The sequence below is a fragment of the Narcine bancroftii genome, chromosome 1 (assembly GCF_036971445.1).
Source record: "Narcine bancroftii isolate sNarBan1 chromosome 1, sNarBan1.hap1, whole genome shotgun sequence".
Lineage (NCBI taxonomy): Eukaryota > Metazoa > Chordata > Chondrichthyes > Torpediniformes > Narcinidae > Narcine > Narcine bancroftii.
Genome location: NC_091469.1, coordinates 386,272,230 through 386,294,019, shown reverse-complemented (window position 1 = coordinate 386,294,019; position 21,790 = coordinate 386,272,230). Strand labels below are relative to the sequence as shown.

Genomic DNA, 21,790 nt, shown 5'->3' with positions numbered 1-21,790 from the left:
CTCTCCGCAGCGGGCCTCTTTGGACAGGTAAGGCCTTCACCTTTTTCTTCCTTTGTCTTCTCTTCCTCTCTTCTTACCGTTGCTTTCGATTTTTCTTTTTTTGTCGCCATCTTCTTTCCACCTTTATACTCACTTTTCTGTAACTTTTATTTCTGTGCCTTTGTGTTTTCCTTTGTTTTTCCCGACTTTTCTGGAGAGGGCTGGAGTTTACCGTCCGGCCACTACTCCATCACATGACTCCTCCTCCGGCATGAATTATTTTTAATGTAATGCCTAATTAGAATTTAGAAACCATTGTTTGTGGTTGAAACAGAATCACTAGCAAAGAATGTAGTGGAAATGAACTCACAAGCTAAGAGGTGGAAATGGACAGAAGCTGAAAAGGTGGTGGAAACTTATTCAGAGGGTGAGAGAATGGTGGGTACAACTTTGACAGTTCTCAAATTTGACAGGGAATTCAATAAATATCTGAAGATAAAAGGCTGTGCTGACTTGCTGAGCCAAATTACCACCTTGTGAGCTGCACTTTTCTCCATTTCTCCTAATTCATGTCATATCTAAATTCTAGTTCATAATTATTTGGAGACCCTTATGCAAATTTAGGGATACACTCATAATGAGAGTGAAAAATTGTACATAAATTAAAATTAAAGAACTCTGAAAGCCACCAGACCTGTAGATTACAGGCGTTAGTGTTGGCGCAATTAGTTAACAATTCTGTAGACTTTTAGTTCTGTCATCATAGTAAAAGTCTTTAAATACTTCTATTTCAGGACTAGATTTTTTGACTGAATTCCATTATGAAGGAAAAATGGAACCATTATATTTCTGTAAGCTGTGCCACTGTAAATTACGTCTTCATTGTACTTTGACGCATATCTTTGGACTTAAACACAGGACAAATTATTTGGTAAGGAGACAATATAGCAATGTACTCATAAATGTAGTTATATTTCAGGATTACAATTTTCAATGCTAAGAAACACCTTTTATTCTAACAAACTACTAGTCCTGTAAGTACTTTTTTTTTCTTTTAAGTTGTTGGTGTACATTATAAAGGGGAGAATCTTTTGACAATAATCTCAATATTTTGTTTGTAGAATCTTAATGATTATTGCTAATACATGAACATAATTGAGAAAAAATTAGATATATTCTTTAAAAAGGAAAGCAAAATAGTTAAAATTCTTAAAGTTCACATGTGGACCATGGATTGATTGGAATATCTGTAAAAGTGCTCATGATTTTTATTGGATACTGGGCATATTTTTAGTCTGTAATTTATACTTCACCCTGTTGTGTTGTTAATAACATACATTTGCCTCGTGATATCCTGCAGTGCAAAGGTTCTGAGCTTTTGGTGCATTTCCTGGAGGAGATGTTTGTTTCGGGAGAGTTGGTGGAGGATGGAATAAGGGAGGGGCACAAAAGGCAAAGAGGGGTGGAGAATAAGGTATAAGGTTCTCCCAAGTGCAGCTTATTTAGTTTGAAAGTTATCAAAAGTATAATGAGTAGTTTATTTTCTTAATGTTTTTAAAAAAATGTGTTATGACAGAATATATAACAGAAGAGTCAGACATTGGTGGAAGAAATAGACTGGTGGATTATTGTTTAGATTAGGAGAAAATTTAAATTTTGGAAGTAAAAAAACTGATTTGGGAGTCCTGATGCGGGATATCCTAATAATCTTCAGGTTGAGGTGTGGTGAAAAAGGTGAATGCAGTGTTTGCATTTATTTCGAGAGGAATAGCATCTTAGAGCAGGGCATCAGAGAGACCTCAATTTGAGTACTGTGTACAGTTATAGGTGCCTCTTTTGAGAAAAGTCATGCTGGTATTGGAGATGGTTCAGAGAAGACATGCTAGAATGATACCAGAATGAAAGGGTAAGCATATGATGAACATTTGTCAACTCTTGGACTGTACTCGTTGGAATACAGAAGAATGAGGGCGACTTCAGAGACATTTCAAATACTGAAAGGTCTAGGCAGAATAGATGTGGCAAGATTGTTTGCCATGGAAGGGGAGTCTAGGACAAGAGTTCCAACTTCAGGATAAAAGGGCCACATTTTAAAACTGATGCGGAAAGAATCTCTTTAACCAGAGGGCCAAGAATCCGTGGAACGTTGCCACAGACAGCTGTGGAAGCAAGGTTGTTGGGTATATTTAAGTCTGAGATTGACAGGTATTTGATTAGTCAGGACATCAAGGGTGACAGAGAGAAGGTCAAGGAGTGGGGCTGAGTGGGAGGATGGATCAGCTCATGATAGAATGGCGGAGCAGACTCTTTTTCAATATTTTTATTGAGTTTTCATTAAACCAGTAAAAGCCATTAAACAGAATAAACATAAAAAAGAATATACAGGCAAAGTAATTATAGGTTTAAAAAAACTAATATATGCAAAGTACGGTACTTTAACAAACAGAAAAAAAAGATAGAAAAATGTATATTACACACCGAAACAAATATAAAATGGCTAATTGAAAAAGATATTACTATTCTACAAAATCTACCCCCTTTCAAAGTTGTTGGTAGTTGCATATAATTTACTACCATATAGAGAAGACAAATCACAAAACAATATGAGAATAATCTTATAAATTATTTAAAGTAGTTGATAAAAGGACCCCATAAATTAAAAAAATTGAAACCCATTGCATTGGTAGAACATCTGATTTTTTTACAAAGTTAAACATGCCATCATATCGATAGCCATTGAGTATGAGTAGGAGAGACGGCATCTTTCCATTTCATCTGTATTGAACATCTTGCAGTAAGGGAAGCAAAGAGATTACATGGGGTTGAGAGACTGTTAAATTCATGTCAGTTATTTTAGTTCATCCAAATAGAGCAATTAAGGGATTTGGTCTCAAATTTACATTCAAGACTAAAGATAAGGTACAAAAAAATCTTCTCAAAAAAGGGAAAGCGAAATATAAGACCAGAACATGTGTAACAGAATACCTTTTTTCCTTCCCCTTTATTTATTTAATTTTGAATCTACATGTCAGAAAACAAACAAAATCTAACAAACATTACGCACACACACATTAAAATACCAAAACCAAACTACATGTTGAGGTACCAAGAAGGAACAATTATCAAGTTCTGCACTATTGTTTATAAATACAAAATTACACACCCTGCTGATCCTTAAAGGCAAAGTAGGAAACAGAAAAAAAATAGACCACCTCCCCAAAAGGAAAGGGAAAAAAGAAAAAGGGGTAATTCTCCCATATAATGTGACAAAGTTATTGGTTTTCCAAAAGCATTAATTACATACAGATGAAACATTACATGATTCATCCAGAGCTTACTTCTTCCTTGAAAGGATAAATGTCTTGACATAGAAACTTCTCGGGATACTGGAGATAGTGGTATTGGAGGGGGCAATCACCAAAGGGTAACCCCTGTGTATCTTAAATATGGTTTCATATTCTTTAAAACGTGTTGTAACAATTTCTGAAGTTGTAAGTAATCTTCTCCAGGGGAACACAGCTATACATTTCTCACTTCCAGCAGGTCAGACATAGTTGGGAATCAGATTTCAGAATAAAGGAAATGCATTTCCTTCCCGCTGCTAAAGCAGGTTTAACAAATTTCAATTGTTATTTCGACTGCCTCATTTTAGGTCTTATAACTGCTAATTTCCCCAATAAAAACATTTCTGGCACCCAAGGGTATCAAATTCTGGTAATTTGTTCCAGGAGATTCCCCAAATCTTCCCAGAAGGATCTCACCATGGGTTATGACCAGGTTGAATGCAAAAAGGTCCCAATGTGTGACCTGATTGAAAGCATAAATTGGATAATTCAGATTTCAATTTTTAAAAATTATGCTTATATTTTCATAACCTGATATGTCAGTTGAATCCATTTACAATATCAAAGGTTTGGTTAAATGTAGGCCACATTTGAATGCCTAACTTCTAGTGACCATTTTGCAATTTACCATTTACAAAACACATTGTGTTTTTTCAGAAAAAGAGACACTCGCATTTATTGACAATGTATGGACGAAATTGGAAAGAAATTGTCAGAAAAAAAATAGCAGCAATTGAAAAGATTGATGGAAGAGGAACAGTTAAGGTAACTGTAATGTTAAGTGCTCATTATTATGGCAAGAGAAATTTGTGACAAGCAGTCTGAAATTAATTCCCTCCCCTTACCTTAATGTTGCAAGTAGCAAAACCATATCATTCATGAACTTGACATCCCACCTGACCTTGTCCTCCCTTACCTTCAGATTCTTACGCCTGCTCTGCGATTCAGTAAGGTTTATCTTCTACCTCTGTGCCACTTTCCATAAATCCATTCATTCTTGTAATATCCAAAAATCTCTCCATGCTTGTCTTGAATGTACTCAGCTATTGAACCTCCATAGCCCTCTGAGGTGGAGAATTCCAAAGATTCTTCTCTTTCAGATGAAGAATATCCATCTTATCTGAGTCCTGAACAGCTCACCCCTTACTTTACAACTGTGACTCGTGTATGTAGAAATATCACCTACCTTGCGTCTACCTTGGTCAAGGCCTGTAAGAGTTTTGTATGTTTCATTGAGAACAATGATGGTACATTCTTCTTAGTCTCCTTAGGAGAAATCATTCTGGTGAATCTGCATTGTCCTCAAATCCTTTTGCAATGACAACTATGTACAATTTGTTGTCTTAAATATTTGGCGTATCCATGTGTTAACTTTCAGTGATTCTTCTATCAACACAACTTTAAAAAAAAAATAATGATATAGCACAGTACAAGGCCCTTCTGGCTCATGAAATCTGTGTTGCTCAATTGCACCCAATTAACTGACCAATCCTATATGTTTAGTGGGGTGGGGTGAGGGAGGGGGAGGACACTGGAGACCTGGACAGATTAGGGGAGAAAAGGCAAGCTCCTTTCAGTCAGTGCTGGATTTGGCCCTAGTGGCTGGTGCTGAAATAGCATTGTGTAAACCACTACACTAACCATGCCACCCAACTAAGTCCCTCCAAATACCAAATCCTTACAATCTCTGCCATTTTTTTAAGCCATAAGTAGATGACCTCACGTTTTCCACATTTTTACTGTTAACAAACTTGTATATTGGACTGAAACACAAAAGTCTGCAGATGCTGTAATTGTAGGAAAACACAGAAATGCTGGAGGTACTCAACGGATATCGCAATATCTCTAGGAGGTAAAGATACATAACTGGTGTTCCGGGCCTGAGCCTTTCTTCAAGGCCTGAGGAGAAGAGAGGAAAGGGCAGGAGGGTTGGGGAGGGAGCATAGACCAACAGACAAAAGACAATAATTGGATATGGATAAAAGGACAAGAGAGGAATGGTGAAAATTGATTGGGGGAGGGGATGGATCCGTCAATGTAGAGCTGGAGGGAAGGAGACAGAAGGTGGCATGGATGGTGTAGTGGTTAGCGCAATGCCTTTACAGTGCCAGCAATCGGGACCAGGGTTCGAATCCTGCGCTGTCTGTAAGGAGTTTGTACATTCTCCCCATGTCTGCACGGGTTTTCCCTGGGGGCTCGGGTTTCCTCCTACCATTCAAAACATACAGGGGATGTAGGTTAATTGGGTGGCACGGACTCATGAGCCGAAATGGCCTGTCACTGTTCTGTATGTCTAAATTTTAAAAAATTAAATTTAAATTAAAAGAAAGGGAAAGAGAGATAGCTAGAGGACAGGAGAAATAGGGATAGGGCAAGGAGAGAAATAGGCAGGGGAAGGGGAGGGGGGTGGTTTAACAGAAACTGGAGAAGTCAATTTAATGTCATCTGGCTGGGGGACAAAATATAAGTTGCTATTCCTCCAATTTGCTGGTTGTCTCAGTCTGGCAGAGCATGCAATCATACACAGGCATGTCAGCGTGGGAATGGGTCTTTCAGCCGCAAAGCCCCCTTTGTGGTCACTGTCCTATGAGTCGTCTTCTCTGCTTCTCAGATGGGATAGTATCCCCGTTTTCTAGTGCCCTGCAGCAGTCCTCACTAGAGTTTGCAACCCCTCATGGCTGCTGCCGATCATAGGCATCGCCATCTTGGGTGCAGGCCCCGCGGTCACGGGATTTTAAATGAAACTACCATTGGTTTCTTTAATGGGCTGTTTAAATCCTGTACAGAGTTGACAGCAATTGAGTGGGCGGTTGGATCCCGCAGGAGTGCTGTATCTCCACTCCTCGCTCCCAATTGGTCCACAATAGTGGCAGCACTGCCACTACAGTGCCTCTGGCAGCATCGCCATTTTCACCAACATCTGAATCACACCACAGAAAGTTAGGAATTGAAGGTTATGGGAGGGTGGTGCTTCCAAGTTTACGGCCAGATCAGCAATGATCTAATTAAATGATGGAACAGACTTGATGGGCTGAATGGCCTGCTGCTGATCCTATTTTTAATGTTCTTATATTTTCTCAATTAAGGAGATAAGAGGTGCATACAGTTCTCCAGGTCCGGTCTCCCCAGTACTCTGTACAGTTGCAGCAGAACTTCCCTGATCTTAAATTCAATCCCTCTAGCAATGAAGGCCATTATTCAATTTCTCCTCTTGATGACCTGTTACACCTCCAAATCAACCTTTAGCAATTCATGCACAAGCACTCACAAGACCCTGTTCACAACAGCATGCTGCAATGTTTAATCTTTTAAGAAATAATCTAATCTTCTAGTTTTCCATCCAAATTGGATGACCTTGCCTTTACCAACATTGTACTCCCATCTTCCAGACCCTCACCTCCTCATTTAACCTTTATCTCTCCGGATCCTCCACACAATTTGCTTTTCCACTCAATTTAGTGACATCAGTAAAATGATACGCTACTCTCAGTCTCCTCTTCCAAATCACCAATGTACATTGTGAACAGTTGCGAGCCCAGCACCTGTGGCACTCCTCTCACCTGGTTGCCAACCAGAGGAACACCCATTTATCCCAATCCTCTGCCTTCCATTGGTTAACCAATGTGAGTACATTTCTTCTAACTTCATGCATCCTATCTTACGGTCTTATTAGATTTTTATGAGGCAACTTATTAAGTGCCTTCTGGAAATCAAAGCACAGAACATCTACCTGTTCCCCTTTATCCACTGCAATGATTATATCCTCAAAAATCTCCAGTAAGTGTTAACAGGACCGTCCCTTTCTGAATTCCTGCTGCAACTACCTGATTGAATTATTTTTATCCAGGTGTCCTGCTATTTCTTCTATAAAGGTAGCTTCGAGCATTATCCCGATTACAGACATTTAATTAACTGTTCTATAGTTGCCTGCATCCTTTTTTTTAAAAACAGTGCCTTGAAGCCAACTTCTTATTTTGATTATCACAGCAGTTATTCTTAACTAAATAGTATTTCCATATCTGATTCAAGGCTATGATGAGATCTGAAATATGGTGCATTTGACAGAACCCAAAATTAAATGGAATGAGCAGGCTGGATGATATTTAGAGGCTATTTATTGGCCTACATAGAAACTGTTGCTACCATAGAGATAATTAGTTCAGATTACATTGTGTTTTGTATAATTAGCAATAGATTGTGTTGCATTGCCAATCAAAAGTTTTGCACAGTTTACCTGCAGGCTGGAAATTTGTTTCTTCTCAAGAAAGAACAGTGCTTAGTGTCCAAGATGAAGGTTTCAAAGACATCATTAAGTCATACAACATAGAAACAGACCATTCAGCCTGCTACATTCATGCTGACTAATTGCACCCATTCATATTAATCCCATCTTCCAGCAGTCGGTCCATATCATTCTATGCCTTGACAATTTAAGTGCTCGTCATGCACATTATGTAAGAGTTGTCTTATTGTCATTCAACAATAATTAGTTTATTATATTTTCCAATGTAACTAAATTTGTGAATTGTGGAGCAGATCATTATGAAGCCTTTTCTGCATTACTGGAAACTATTGAATGTTTAGCTACTGAATTACTATGCCAAGTGCCATCTTGGCTGGAAGCATTATATTTTTGCTTTGGCGAAAGACAGCAGGAATTGTATAAACATCATGAATTGAATTCAATAAAATTGCCATTTCAGTAGTATAGAATGAATTAAATTACCCCTTCAAAGTAATTTTATTTTAATCTCCAGGTGGTCCGAAATCATGATGAACCTTGGATCTGTAAGAGGATAACTCCAACCAAAGATGGTAAAGTACTAACACACACACCTTTTGTTTTGGACAGAGATGAGTGTCTGAATGTTCCTTTATTTGAAAGATACAACAGGTATCAAACCCATCTTAGAGTATTTGTCATCTCCATGAAGCAATATCTTTTAAGCTTTACCATATTTTAGGAACAGTCAAAATAATCAAGTGAAGTTTATTGTCATCTGATTGTTCAATATAACCCGACAAAACAGCGTTCTCTGATCCACAATGCAAAACCATGTAGACACACAACCAGACATCATACACATACAGACAAATAATACATATGCAGGACAAGTATTATATCTATCAAAATAAATAAATAATTGTTTCATGAGCAGTTCCTTTGGTCAATCAGCATTGGAAGAAGCTGTTCCTCAGCCTGGTGGTGCTGGCTCTCATACTCCTGAAACTCTTCCCCAACAAGAGCAGCTGAAAGATGCTGTGTGCAGGGTGGAAAGGGTCCTCAATAATTGTGCACGTCCTCTTCAGTCAACGTTCCGGTAGATCATGTCGAGGTCAGGGGGGGTGGGCGGAGGGGGAGAGATTCCAGTGTTCTTCTCTGCCACTCTGTAGATTGACCTCCGATCCATTTCTCTGTACCAACTGTACCACACTGTGATGCAGCTGGCCAGGATGCCCTCAATAGAGATTCTGTAGAAGGTTGACATAATGGTGGCTAGTAGCCTTGTCTGCTTCAGTCTTCACAGGAAGTACATTAATTGTTGCGCCTTCCTGACAAATGTTGAGTGTCCATGATAGATCACTAGTTAAGTGAACTCCAAGGAACTCGGTGTTCTCCACTCTACTACAGAGGTGTGTCATTAGTGAGCAGATAGCAAGTAAAATGACAACTCGTTTTTGTACACAGTATCAACTATTTTTGAATCTGCAGTTAGGCATTAACTTACCCTAGTTTCATCAATTTAGTAAACTAGAGCTTTGCTATGTTGCTATTTGAATTTGTAAGGATTTGTTTACTATATACCTTTTGATTTTTTTTAGATTATTTGAAAACCTGTGACTTCCTTTAATTTTAGGAAGCCATCTGCCAGAAATGGAATGCAAAAGTTTTGACCAAGATCAGTCTACTAACATGGAAACCTCCGACTCTTCAGATCAAAAGCTTACTGTTAGCACAAGTTCCAAATCTTCTAGCAGAGAAACCTCCTCAAGAGGTAAGTTAATCCACAACACAATAAGTGGTCCCTGACTTAAAATGGTATGACTTAGAATTTTTCTAACTTATAATGGTAGAATCCTTTGTGTACTTCAAATTTTGGCGAGGCTATGATGTTCAGTGTCTCCCCACAGGTCTGTATTAGTCTCCAAACTGATCTGACTGCCCCGCTCTCTTCTCAAAGCCCTAGGTCGGTCCCCACACTGATCTTACTATTCCACTCTCTCCCGACAGTACTGTATCAGTTCCTGCTCAGTCCTGACAGCCCACTATCAATCCCTACACTGATCCAATTACCCTGCTCTCTGCTGAAAGAGCTCTATCAGTTCCACACTGATCCCACTACCCTGCTCTTTCCTAACAGTGTTGTATCAGTTCCCACACTGATCCCATTGCTTTGCTCTCTCTCGACAGGACTGAATCAGTCCCCACACTGGTCCCACTGCCATGCTCTCTCCTGACAGCCCACTATAAGTCCCACACTGATCCCACAAAGAAATGCAGTAGTTTAGTTATGATGTAATTATTAAGTAAATGAAAAATACCATAATTTTTTATTAACCTTAACAGTTTTGGCATTGTATGTAGCTAAAAGATTTTTTTTAAACATTTTTATGTCTTGATGGACGATCTGAAAGGATGAGAATTCATTGTAATTATCAGGATTTCTGAACTCTGCGGCACATATCTAAATTCTTTATTGACTTGCAATTTTTTTCGACTTACAATAAGTTTGCCAAAACGTGACCCCATCGTAAGTTGAGCACCTGTATTCTCAGATTAAGAATGCTAAATAATTTGGTATTTCTGGCTGAAATAAAGATAGAAAATCCTAGCAAATCTTTAACCTGAAATGTGGTTAAACAGGAAAGTCTGCAAGCACTGTGATTTTAGTGCCATATACAAAAATGCTGGAGAAATCCAGCAGGTCACACAGTGTCTACAGGAACCAAAGGGATACAACCAATGTTTCGGGGCTGAGCTCTTCATCAAGGTATGAGAAAAAAGCAACCAGGTGCCTGCATAAAAAGGTGGAGGAAGAAAGGATAGGGAGAGGAGCACCAGTCCATCAGGCAAGAGGTCATAGATGGATACAGGTGGGAGGGCAGAAGAGAAAAAAAGCTGAGGTGATAGCGGAGGGGGGTATCTTTCTGAATTGAGATGGAAGGGGTTGGGGAGCTAGAGGAAAATAGGCAGAGGGATAAGGAAGGAGAGAGACGGGAGGGCCCTGAAGGAAACTGTAGAAGATTGGAGAGCATGAAGATGGAATATTAAGTGTTGTTCCTCTAATTTGCAGGTGGCCTCAGTTTGACACTGCAAGAGGCCATGGACAGACACGTGGGTGTGGGAATGGGATGTGGAATTGAAATGGTTGGCCACTGTGAGGTCACCATTATTTCAACAGACAAAGTACCCCAAGTTAAATCTCTAATTTTATGGTTGCAATTTTTCCCCATTAACTGCCTATCGCTACAATATTATTAGATTGTGTACTTCCTGGTACATCTTTTGCTTTATTCACTGCCCTCTCATTCTGGTTCTGATCCTTTCTCTCCCACCTCCCCCCCAAAAAAACCTATTTAAACCCTCCCTAACAGCTCCAGCAAACCTACTTGCCCGATATTAGACCCCCCTCCCATTCAGGTGCAACCCATCCTTCTTGTACAGGTCATGCCTTCCCCAGAAGAGATTCTAATGATCTGCAAATCTGGACCTCTGCTCACTGAACCAACTTTTCAGCCACACATTGATCTGCCATAACATCCTGTTCCTGCCCTCTCTGGTTTATGGCACAGACAGTAATCCAGGGGTTATCACCCTTTAGGTCCTGCTTTTTAGCTTCCTTCCAAACTCCCTATATTTCCTCTTCACTCTGCATCCCTTTTCTTATCTATGTCATTGGTACAAACGTGTACCATGACATCTGACTGCTCACCTTCCCACTTGATAATGCTGTGAACTTGATCTGAGACATCTCTGACCCTGGCTCCTGTGAGGCCACATACCATCTGGGAATCTCAACCTTGACCACAAAACCGCCGATCTGTTCCCCAACTATGGAATCCCCAATCTGTACAGCTCTCCTCTATTCCCCCTTATCGTTTCAGCCAAAGGATCAGACTCTGTGCCAGAGACCTGACCACTACGACTTGTCCTTGGTGGATTATCCCCCTAAACAGTCTTAACCATATACTTGTTATTGAGGGCAATGGTCACAGGGGTGCTCTGTGCTGACTGCTTGTTCCTCTTCCCTTTCTTAATAGTCACTCAGTAACCTGTATCTTACCTTTGGTTATGACTATCTCCTTTTAGCTTCTGTCTGTCTTCCCCTGTGCCTCCAGAATGATTCGTAGTTCATCCAACTGAACCTCCCTAACACGGTCGGTAAGGAGCTGCAGCTGGATGTACTTACAGGTGTAGTCATCAGGGAGTGAAACATGAAAGTCTGCAGATGCAATGATTGTAGTAAAAACACAGAAATTTTGGAGGAATTCAGCAGGTTTGCAGTGTCCATTGGAGATTACCTACATTTTAGGCCTGAGTCCCCGTTCAAGACAGCTTTCCCACATGCTGCAATTGAAGCACTCTACTGCCTTAGCTGCAATCTTCATTACCTGTTCTAAGTCATTTCAAAAAGATTTTAACTGACCTTTCCTGTTGCACGCCCTCAGCTTCTGCTCGTCGAAGTCTCTTGAGCTAAGCCTCTAACTCATTACTCTTACACAGGACAATTCACACACTGACCACTCCAACAATGGCCACTCCACTTATGCCTGCTTTGCTTTTAGTTGTTCCTGCTAATGAACCTCAATTCGATTGGTCCTCTGAAGTGCTGAGCCCTGCGAATGTTCCTTTTTAAACTCTTCTTCATAACCTGTGTGTAACTCTGCTTGTGAATTGATTGGTCTGCTAAAGCGCCGACCCCTCCGTACACTCCTTTTTAAACCCTTCTCCCCAAACTATGCATTACTTTCCTTGCAAATCCATTGAAATAATGAGAAGAATATAGCAAGTTAATGTCATGAGGTATCCTATTGGACAGAATGTCATCACAATTATTTTCTACTTGTACACTGGATTCTTAATAAATTTTTAAGAATAAACTTTTCATCTATGTTTAAGCTATCTGATATTTTCAGACAAGGCCTCTCAATTGCCATTGTATAAAGCCTATGGAGTTAAGTGACATCATTGTAGCCTGAATGAAGTTCATATACCATCACTTACTTCATCACAAATCCTTGTTGGCAACTGGCCTCCAATTCATGGGTATTAAAATATTTGATTTAATCTTCACATTGCTTTCTTGCTCCCTCTCTGACCTGCATTAGTAGCTTTCTTCAGTTTAGCATTGCGACCTCTTAAATGCTGGTAACTCTGAACATGATTCAATTTCTAGCCTCATTAACAGCAGGACCTGTTTTTTATTTTCTTCCGAGTGTTGGAATATTTACCTTCAATGTGGGATACCACTAAAGAACAAAAACCACTTATGATGGAAATCTGAAGTAAAAACAGAAAATACTGGAAACTCTCAGGAAATCATGCATCATCTTTTAAAAGAGAAACTATTAGCATTTTATGTCTGAGACTCTATGTGATAGTTCTGATGGAGAGTCTTGGATCTGAAACAGATCTATATAGAGCCAGATCATTCTATATCTGTCAGCTGGAATATCTTGACTAAGGGCTCCAAGCTGAAATGTTGACTATTCTTTCTTTCTCAGACTGCGTTCTCCACCAGACTGTGTTTAGCCTCATGTGCACTTCCATTTTCTGTACTACAAGAATTTACTGGAGAAGATGCAGACCATAAGACATAACACAGTGATTGTCAACTTTTTTTCCACTCACATACCACCTTAACTTCTTCTGGCTCTCCATCCCGTACGATGATGATGGTTCCTTTCAGTCAGTTTGTGGGGTTTGATATCTGGGTCCTGGAGCGGCTGTACAGGCTGATCCTTGACAGGCAGGTGAGGCCTGAAGGGGCAGCAGAGGCAGAAGCTCTGTTGTGCCGCTGCTTGTGCCTTTCCTCTGTTGCCCCTTTGAGTCGCCCAAACACCATGTGGAACACCATGAGCAACTGGCAGCCAACCAGAATATGATCCATGTGTTTTCACTCTGCTTCCTGCAATCAGCAAATGCTCCACTCACGCCAGTATATTTCCTATTAATACCATGGGTTCCTATATTGTTAAGTAGCCTCATGTGTGGCACCTTGTCAAAGGATTTCTGAAAATCTAAATAACACAATATCCATTCTTTATCTAGCCTGCTTATCACTTCTTCAAATAATTCCAATAGGTTTGTCAAGCAAGATTTTCCCTGAAAGAAACCATGCTGGCTTTGTCTTATTTTGTCATGTGCCTCCAAGTACTCCGTAACCTCATCCTTGACAATCGATTCCAACATTTTCCAAACCACTGACATCAGGCTAACTGGCCTATAATTTTCATTCTGGTGCCTCCCTCCTTTTTTAGATAAATTTTATTTATAAATTTAAAACCATAAAAGATTCACTTATTTTACAGTAATACAAGTCCATTTCAAATGCATGTGGTATATATAAGAAAAAACACCCTCCCCCTCCCTTAAAAAAAAACCTCCCACCCTCCCCTCTCTAACCCTCTACAAGGCAAAAAAAAGAATGGAACAAGAGATCTTTTTTTTTATATATAAACTTTATTTAAAATTTTATGACATGAATAAAATAAAAATTACATTTAAAGAAATAATAAAAAATAAGATAATAAAAATTAGAATACTACATTAAACTACACAAATTAACCCCCCCAATAATTATAACACAACATTAATCGTCTAATTTAAAATTAGTCCAACCCTCCCCCTCCAAAATAAAGAGTGAAGAATTAATTAACAATGTTGTAAATAAAATAGAAAAAACCCTACTTACAAAAAAAAGATAAAACTTAACAACAAAAAAATTACTAACAACAAAAAAAATATCAATAGTAAAATAATACCCTTAAACATATATTTAAATCAAACATAATACATGTATTTAACAAATGAAATCCACTTTAAAACTAAGTTCAAATATTAAAATCATATATCAACCACATATCTGTTATACAAAAAATCATAATTAATAATACATAAATACAGAATTTCCATTAATACCAAGTTTCCTTTATAATTCATCGAGAGAACAAAAACATCCCTTAGAAAAACAATCAGATAAACTTTTTATTCCCTTCCCCTCCCCTTATATAAAAAAGAAAAAAGAGAAAAAAGTTCAAACTCATAAAATTCTCCATATTCTTCATTTATAACATCTTCAAAATTCTCTATCGAAATTAACTTAATTTTATTAAACTCTTCTCCCTCAATGTATTTCTACTTAATTTTCTTCTTTTTCTTCTTATCACCTTTCCCCTCATCTTCCTCTTCATCTAATTCAACATCCTCAATTTTTGACTTATTATCTTCTGTGACATCATCCTCTTAAAAAAGAAAGAAAAAAGAGAAACCACCCCCAAAAAAAGAGAAAAAAAAGGAGAGAAAAAAAACCTCCTAATTCCCTCTCAATTACAATCAGAAAACAAAAAGAGTTTAAAAAAAAAATTATTTATTTAAAAAAAAATAATAAAAAAAAACCTTCACTTCTTAACCCAAAAATTAAAAAGAAAAAAAAAACAGGTCGGAGGTCACAACTACCTCCTCCTGTTTAAACCGCTCAAAGCGGTAACTCCCCCAAAATATTGGGTGTAAGATAACTCACAGGTAGCTGATGACTTCTGGAAACTAGTGCCCACCCAGTTCCCTCTCCCAACTCCCATTTCATTAAACTATCATCATTATTTAAATTATTTAAACTCTTCTCAAAAAAAAGAAAAAAGATTTATTTTTTTAAATCAACGTTACCACTTCGGTCACCATTGCTTCCATTTCTTTTAAAAATCTGGATCCCACCTTACATCTCTACTCTCTTTGGAGACCTTGAAGGACTACATCATTCCTGAAACTGCATGATTAGTAGAGACTGAGCAAAGTCCATAACCTCTTTAGGATTGTCAAAGAACTTTGGCTAATTTCCATCCTAAAAAATCTTCAGTACCGCAGAATACCTGAATGTTGCCTTATGTCTTTTTTTCCACAAACGTTCTTTCACAAATTCGTGTCATTGAAACATAATTTCTTGACTCAAATCTTGATAGAAGAAATCAGGATTATTCTGAACCATCAAAGGAGATTTATTTTGCTGAGCATTTCTAATAGCTGTACGTAAAATTGTCTCTCTGTCACAATAGTTTAAATAACGGATCAAAACAGATCTTGGATTCTGTCCTGAAGAAGATTTTCTTCTTAAAACTCTATAAGCACGTTCCAGTATTAAACCTTCAGGGAATTTATCCTGTCCTAACACTCGTGGAATCCATTCAGTAAAAAATTTTCTTGGATCTGGTCCTTCTATGCCTTCTGGCAAACCAACAATTTTCACGTTGTTCCGTCTCGATTGATTCTCCAAATAATCAACCTTTTTTGCTAAATTTTTATCTTGGATCTGCAATGTTTCAATTCTATTTAAATCTTGCAGTTGATCCTGTGCATCAACTAAACCGTGATCACACATTTCAAATCTTTCAATGGTTTCAAGCTTAAAAGCTCCATTAATGACTTCCGCCATCGCATTAATCTTGGAAATAAACAGGTTCACAAAATTAGCTAAGTGACTCGATACAGAATATATCTTATCTTCAAGATCCTTAACAGACATTTCAACAGAAGTAGATTCAGGCATAATGGGGTCTTGCTGTTCCTTCCCTTAATTTAGTATCTTTTCTAGCAGTTTGACTTCGTATAAAAATCCCTCTCAAAGTCCCCCCAGCAATGCCAGGAGACTGAAGATCAAAGTTATCTTTAAGCCAAATCTCTTTAATCATCTTCACTGAATCGATGTCTGGAAAAACCGTTGTAATTGAAGACGCATTTTGCAGCGCCACCACTGTAGCATTCGAATGACAACTCTTTAACTCTCCAGCTGGTGGCACCCCAGCTGATTCAACTGTCAAAGTCTCAGTAACAGCACTCACAGTGGCCGTTGTGTGAAATACTGTCACCCGTCCAGCTCTTTGGTCTGAAAGCTGTTGAATGCGACCTTCAAAGAGCCTCACTGGCTTAAAACAGAGTTTCAATGCCGAACTCTGTACGTCTTCCTCTGGATCCATTCTACGCTGAGTCCTGGCTTCTTGTAAACAAGTAGGCTCAGACAATTTCGGAAAATGTAGTTTTTGAACAGTCTGTTGATGTTTTCTTTTACCTTTTTTTTTGCATATAAACCATTAGGCACTAATCCAACACCTCTTATTATTTATAAACTTTTAAAAGAACTTTAACAGGCACTTAAAGACAAAACAATAAATCAGAGTCAGGAGAGGTCTAGAAGGCACGTCTGTTCCCTACGCCATCTTGCCACGCCCCCCAAGAGATCTTCAACAGGAGCACACCTTACTATGTCTTCTAATATACAGAGACCTTCAGGAGAAAGGTAATGTCTGGGATTCATTCATATATTCATATCTATAATTTGTAAATATAGGCTCCAAATTTTCCAAAATATATGATACCGTATTTGTCTCTTAAATTATAAGTAATCTTCTCAAGTGGCATACAACTCTGGACTTCCACGTGCCATCTCTCCCTTCCCAAATCTACATCAGACTTCCAAGTTCTATCAATACATTTTCTAGCTATTGCTAAAGCAATTTGAACAAATTTTACATGATAGATATTCAGTTTTAATTTAGGTTTAACCCCTCTAATATCACCCAATAAAAAACACATTGGATCCTGTGGGAATTTAACTCCAATTATTCATTCTAATAAATTACTTTTTGCCAACCAAAAAAGGTTTAACCTTATTTTAACCTTCAGATATTCAATCTGAAGCAAAAATCCAAGAAAGTCTGATTCAATTTAGATTTTGTGGTGTCAAATATAACTAATGAATAAAATTATTATTGTACCAACCTTTACTTCACATTTATTGTACTTTTCATATTTTCTCTACAGAACTCAATTTAATTGCGCTCATCTATTTGCTTATTCAAATCTACTTCCCATCTTTGTCTTGAATTATGAACCCCTACTTTCTGAGCTTTTTTTTAATAACAGACTATATATTACTGAAATAAATTTCTTTATATCACCATTACACAACAATGACTCCACTTCTGTCCCTGTTGGCAATATCGGATCTTGACCAAAATTTTCACATAAGAATCTCATAACCTAATAATTACAAAATCTGGTACTCTCAGATACCATAAACAACTTCTTCATTCTACTAAAAGTAATAAATTTCCTCACTTCAAAACAATCTTCAATCTTCTTAATACCATGACATTGTCAGATCTTTAGAAATTGATTTCCCATAGAAAATGGAATGTCTTATTTTGAAATCAGGGTGTTTGTTCCTCTTGACATCAAACCTCCTCCTCCAATAGCTTTATCAACCTTATTCCAAAGCTCAATTAAATGTTTAAACCTGTTAACAATCGTATTCCATTTGTAAATAAAATCTTGTGGTTTGTTTCCCTATTTTTACTAAATTCTATATTTACCCAAGCTGTCATTAATAAAATGTAACTGGGATGTTTTATAATAGTTCATAAAATTGGGGAGCTGCAAACTTCCTAAATCATATTTCCACGTTAATTTTTCCAAAGAAACCCTTGCCATTTTCCCTCCTCCTCCCTTCTTGAATAGTGGGGTGACATCTGTGATTTTTCAAGTCCTCCAGGACCATGCCTGAATCTATTGATTCCTGAAAGATCATTACCAATGCCACCACAATGTCTACTGCTACTTCTTTCAGAACCCGAGGGTGCAATCCATCTGGTCCAGAAGACCTGCCCACCCTTTAACCATTCAGGTTTCTGAGCACCTTCTCCCTTGAAATAGTAACTGGACTCTCTTTCCTGATACCCTTCGACTTCTGCAGTTTGTTTAGCTTCTCTCCTTGTCCCCATGATTATTTCTCTCACGTCATTTTCTATTGGTCCTTTATCTCATCTTGCCTCTACATATACTTGAAGATTTTTTTATCCTCTTTGATAATATTTGCTAGCTTACTTTCAAACTTCATCTTTTCCCTCATCAGTTTTTTTAGTTACCTTCTCCAATTTTTTATAAACTTCCCAATCCTCTTCCCACTAATTTCCTTGTGTGTACCCTCATACTTTTGCTTTGATTTTCCCCTTGTCAGCCACAGTTGTGACTTTTTTTCCATTCAAATATTGTTTTTTCTATTGGTATGTATTCATCCTGCACCTTCCTCATTTCTTGCAGCAACTCTTTCCATTCTGCTCTGCCATCCTCCTATCTACTATGGCCATTTCCTCTCTCATGCCACTATAATTCCCTTGACTCCACTGAAATGCTGACACATCTGACTTCAGTCTCAATGTTAAATTTTTCTTTTTAAAATATTTTTATTGATTTTAATAAAGAACTCGTACAAAAAATACAATTCAATAAAATGATATAGATAGTTACACAAACTTAATAAAACATTCAGTACATCAAAAACATAGTTAAATCTCAAATTGAACATGAGTTATATTGTGATCACTCTCCGCTTATGTTTCCTTTATTCAAAGCTCTATAATTACTTCTGATGCATAACACAGCACCCAATCCAATACAGGTGCCTAACCTTTTATCTGGGATCGTCGGGACTGGACACCTACTGTTGTTCAGAATCTTCCAGATTTTGGAATAATTTAAAAATTGCCAAAGTCAAGCTGCAGTCTATTCTCCCCCCCCCCCCCCCCCCCCCGCCTGCCCGAGTTGCGCTGCCATCTCTCTCTCTTCCCCCCCCCCCCCCCCCCCCCCACTGCTGTACCAGAGAGAGGGAAACGGCCCCCTTCCCGGTTCTCCTGCGCTCTTGCTGGTACAACGGTTTCATCTGCATGCGGGATTATGGGTAGCGATGCCAGCATTGATCCCACATTGAGCCACCACCAGGCTAACTGAAGGCGCTGTGACACTGGAAGGGCATCAGTATATGGCATTTCAGGAGAGCTTACAAAGTAGCGAAACGACACAGGATATTCCAACATGAATTGAATGAGGATCATGCTCTACGGGTAGGATACTTATAAAGTAATTATACCACTAATTAGTGATGCGGAATGCAACAGGATACACGTGAGTTGAGCAGGGGTTGCATTGGGTTGTGTTTGGTGCCAAACACCATCTTTGATGAGCAGATGTCACCTACTGAAGAAAGTGCTGGTTTTTGGAGGTTGTTGTTTTTCAGAATCCTGGATATAGGCACCTATACGGCTGATCCTCCAGTAGGCTTATCAACAAGCTGGACTAAAGCCATTTAATAAACTTTCTACAAGATCTCTCTTGAGATCCAGTACCAACCTTGTTTTCCCGATCTACTTATAAAGGAAGGGTTTTCCCTGGAATAGAGGATTTCAAATTGACGCTGTTAGTGAATGATTTTGTTTCCCTTACAGCACATGCAAGGCATAAATAGGATAGATAATAGGACAGTCTTCCCCATGCCATGGGTTCAAAGTGAAGAATAAATGTCAGATGAAATCTGAGAAATATTTTCACCCAGACATTGGTTGCAATGTGGCATTTTGACCTATTAATCAAATGCTGATTCATGGAATAAAAATATATGAGCACTTATTTGAAAATTAACATGGACATGGTATGCTGAAGGGTTTGTTTCTCTGGCAGAATGGCTCCATTATGGTACAGGAATGGAAGCCAAAGTTTGGCATGTTGACTCCCAGGTGTTAGGGACAGGGAAGTCTCTGATTGAGTTCATAGTATTCTAGATGGGGAGGGTGAGCAGCCAGATGTGGTGGTCCACGTGGGAACTAATGACATAGATAGGAGTAAGAATGAGGTCCTGAAGGAATATAGGGAGTTAGGAAAGAAGTTAAAAAACAGTTCCTAAGAGGTGGTAATCTTGGGAAAGGTTAGGAACAGGAAGTTGTGGCAGATGAATGCATGGTGCCAGGGGCAGGGGTTCAGATTTGTGGTTCATTTGGATCTCTTCTGGGGAAGGTCTGACCTGTACAAAAAGGATAGGCTGCACCTGAACTGGAGGGGGAACCAATATCTTGGCGGGCAGGTTTACTAGAGCTGTTGGGGAGGGTTTAAACTAGTTTGACGGTGGGGGGAAGGGTGGGCTGGTGAGAATCAGAATGTGAGGGCAGACACAAGGATAGAAGGACAAAAGCATTATGCTATGTGCTCTGAGTTAATGAGGAAAGACAGGCAAAAGGGAAAAAACATAAAGGTAGCTAGTTAGAGGGGATGAAATGTATCTATTTCAATGCTAGGGATATTATGAATAAAGGGAATGAACTTAGAGCATGGATCAGTACATGGAACTACGATGTTGTGGCCGTTACTGAAACTTGGCTGGAGGAAGGACAGGATTGTCTGATGTAGGTACCTGAGTTTAGATGTTTTAAAAAGAATAGGATGGGAGGTTGAAAAGGGGAGGGAGTAGCATTACTGGTCATGGATGGTATCACAGCTATTGAAAGGGAGGATGCTGCAGAGGGAGTGTCCACTGAGTCAGTGTCAGTTGAAGTCAGAAATAGGAAGGGAGTAGTCTATAGGCCCTCAGGACACCGAAGAGCAGATAAGCAGGCGGATTTTGGAATGGTGTAGGAAATACAGGTTGTAGTTATGGGTGATTTCAACTTCCCTAATATTTACTGGCACCTACTGACTGCAAGAAGGATAGATGGGGCAGAAGAAGGATTCCTGTCACCGTATGTGAACTGGACGACTAGCAGAAAGGCCACACTGGATCTGGTTCTGGTTCTAGGGAATGAACCCATCAGATGGCAGGCCTTTTGGTGAGGGAGCATTTTGGTGAGAGTGACCACAACTTCCTTAGCTTCAACATAGCTATGGAAAAAAATATAAACAGTCAAACTGGGGAAAGGCTAATTATGAAGGGATGAGGCAGGAACTAGCGAGAATAAATTGGAAACAGATGTTTAGGGTGAGAGCACAGAAGTGATGTGGAGGAAGTTTAGGGACCACTTGTGCAGGGTTCAAGATAGGTTTGTCCCACTGGGACAAGGAAACAAAGGGAGGAAAAGGGAACCATAGCTGATGAAACAGGTGAGGCAACTTGTCAAGAGGAAGAAGGAAGCATACATTAGATGCAAGAAGCAGGAAGGTTTCATGAGGAGGATAATGGTAGCCAGGTAGAAGCTTAAGAAAGGACTTAGGAGAGCTCGAAGGGGGCATGAGAAGGCCTTGGCATGTAGCGTTAAGGAGAACCCCAAGGTATTCTATGCATATGTGAAGAACAGAAGGGTGACGAGAATGAAGGTGGGGCCACAAAAGGATAAAGGAAACAACGAGCCTGGAGGAGGCAGAGGAGGTTGAGGAGGTCCTAAATGAATACTTTGCATCAGTATTCACCAGAGTAAAGGACCTTGATTACATG

General features: G+C 38.9%; 1 protein-coding gene across 1 annotated transcript in view; it reads left to right on the top strand.

Moving 5' to 3' along the window:
• LOC138759017 (uncharacterized) overlaps nucleotides 1–21,790 on the top strand; it is a 93,460-nt gene that overhangs the window by 36,414 nt on the left and 35,256 nt on the right. Inside the window, exons 6-9 of the mRNA XM_069928819.1 lie at nucleotides 774–910; nucleotides 3,981–4,088; nucleotides 8,081–8,138; nucleotides 9,182–9,319. Of these exons, the coding sequence (XP_069784920.1) occupies nucleotides 774–910; nucleotides 3,981–4,088; nucleotides 8,081–8,138; nucleotides 9,182–9,319 (441 nt within the window). The remainder of the gene's footprint in view (nucleotides 1–773; nucleotides 911–3,980; nucleotides 4,089–8,080; nucleotides 8,139–9,181; nucleotides 9,320–21,790) is intronic.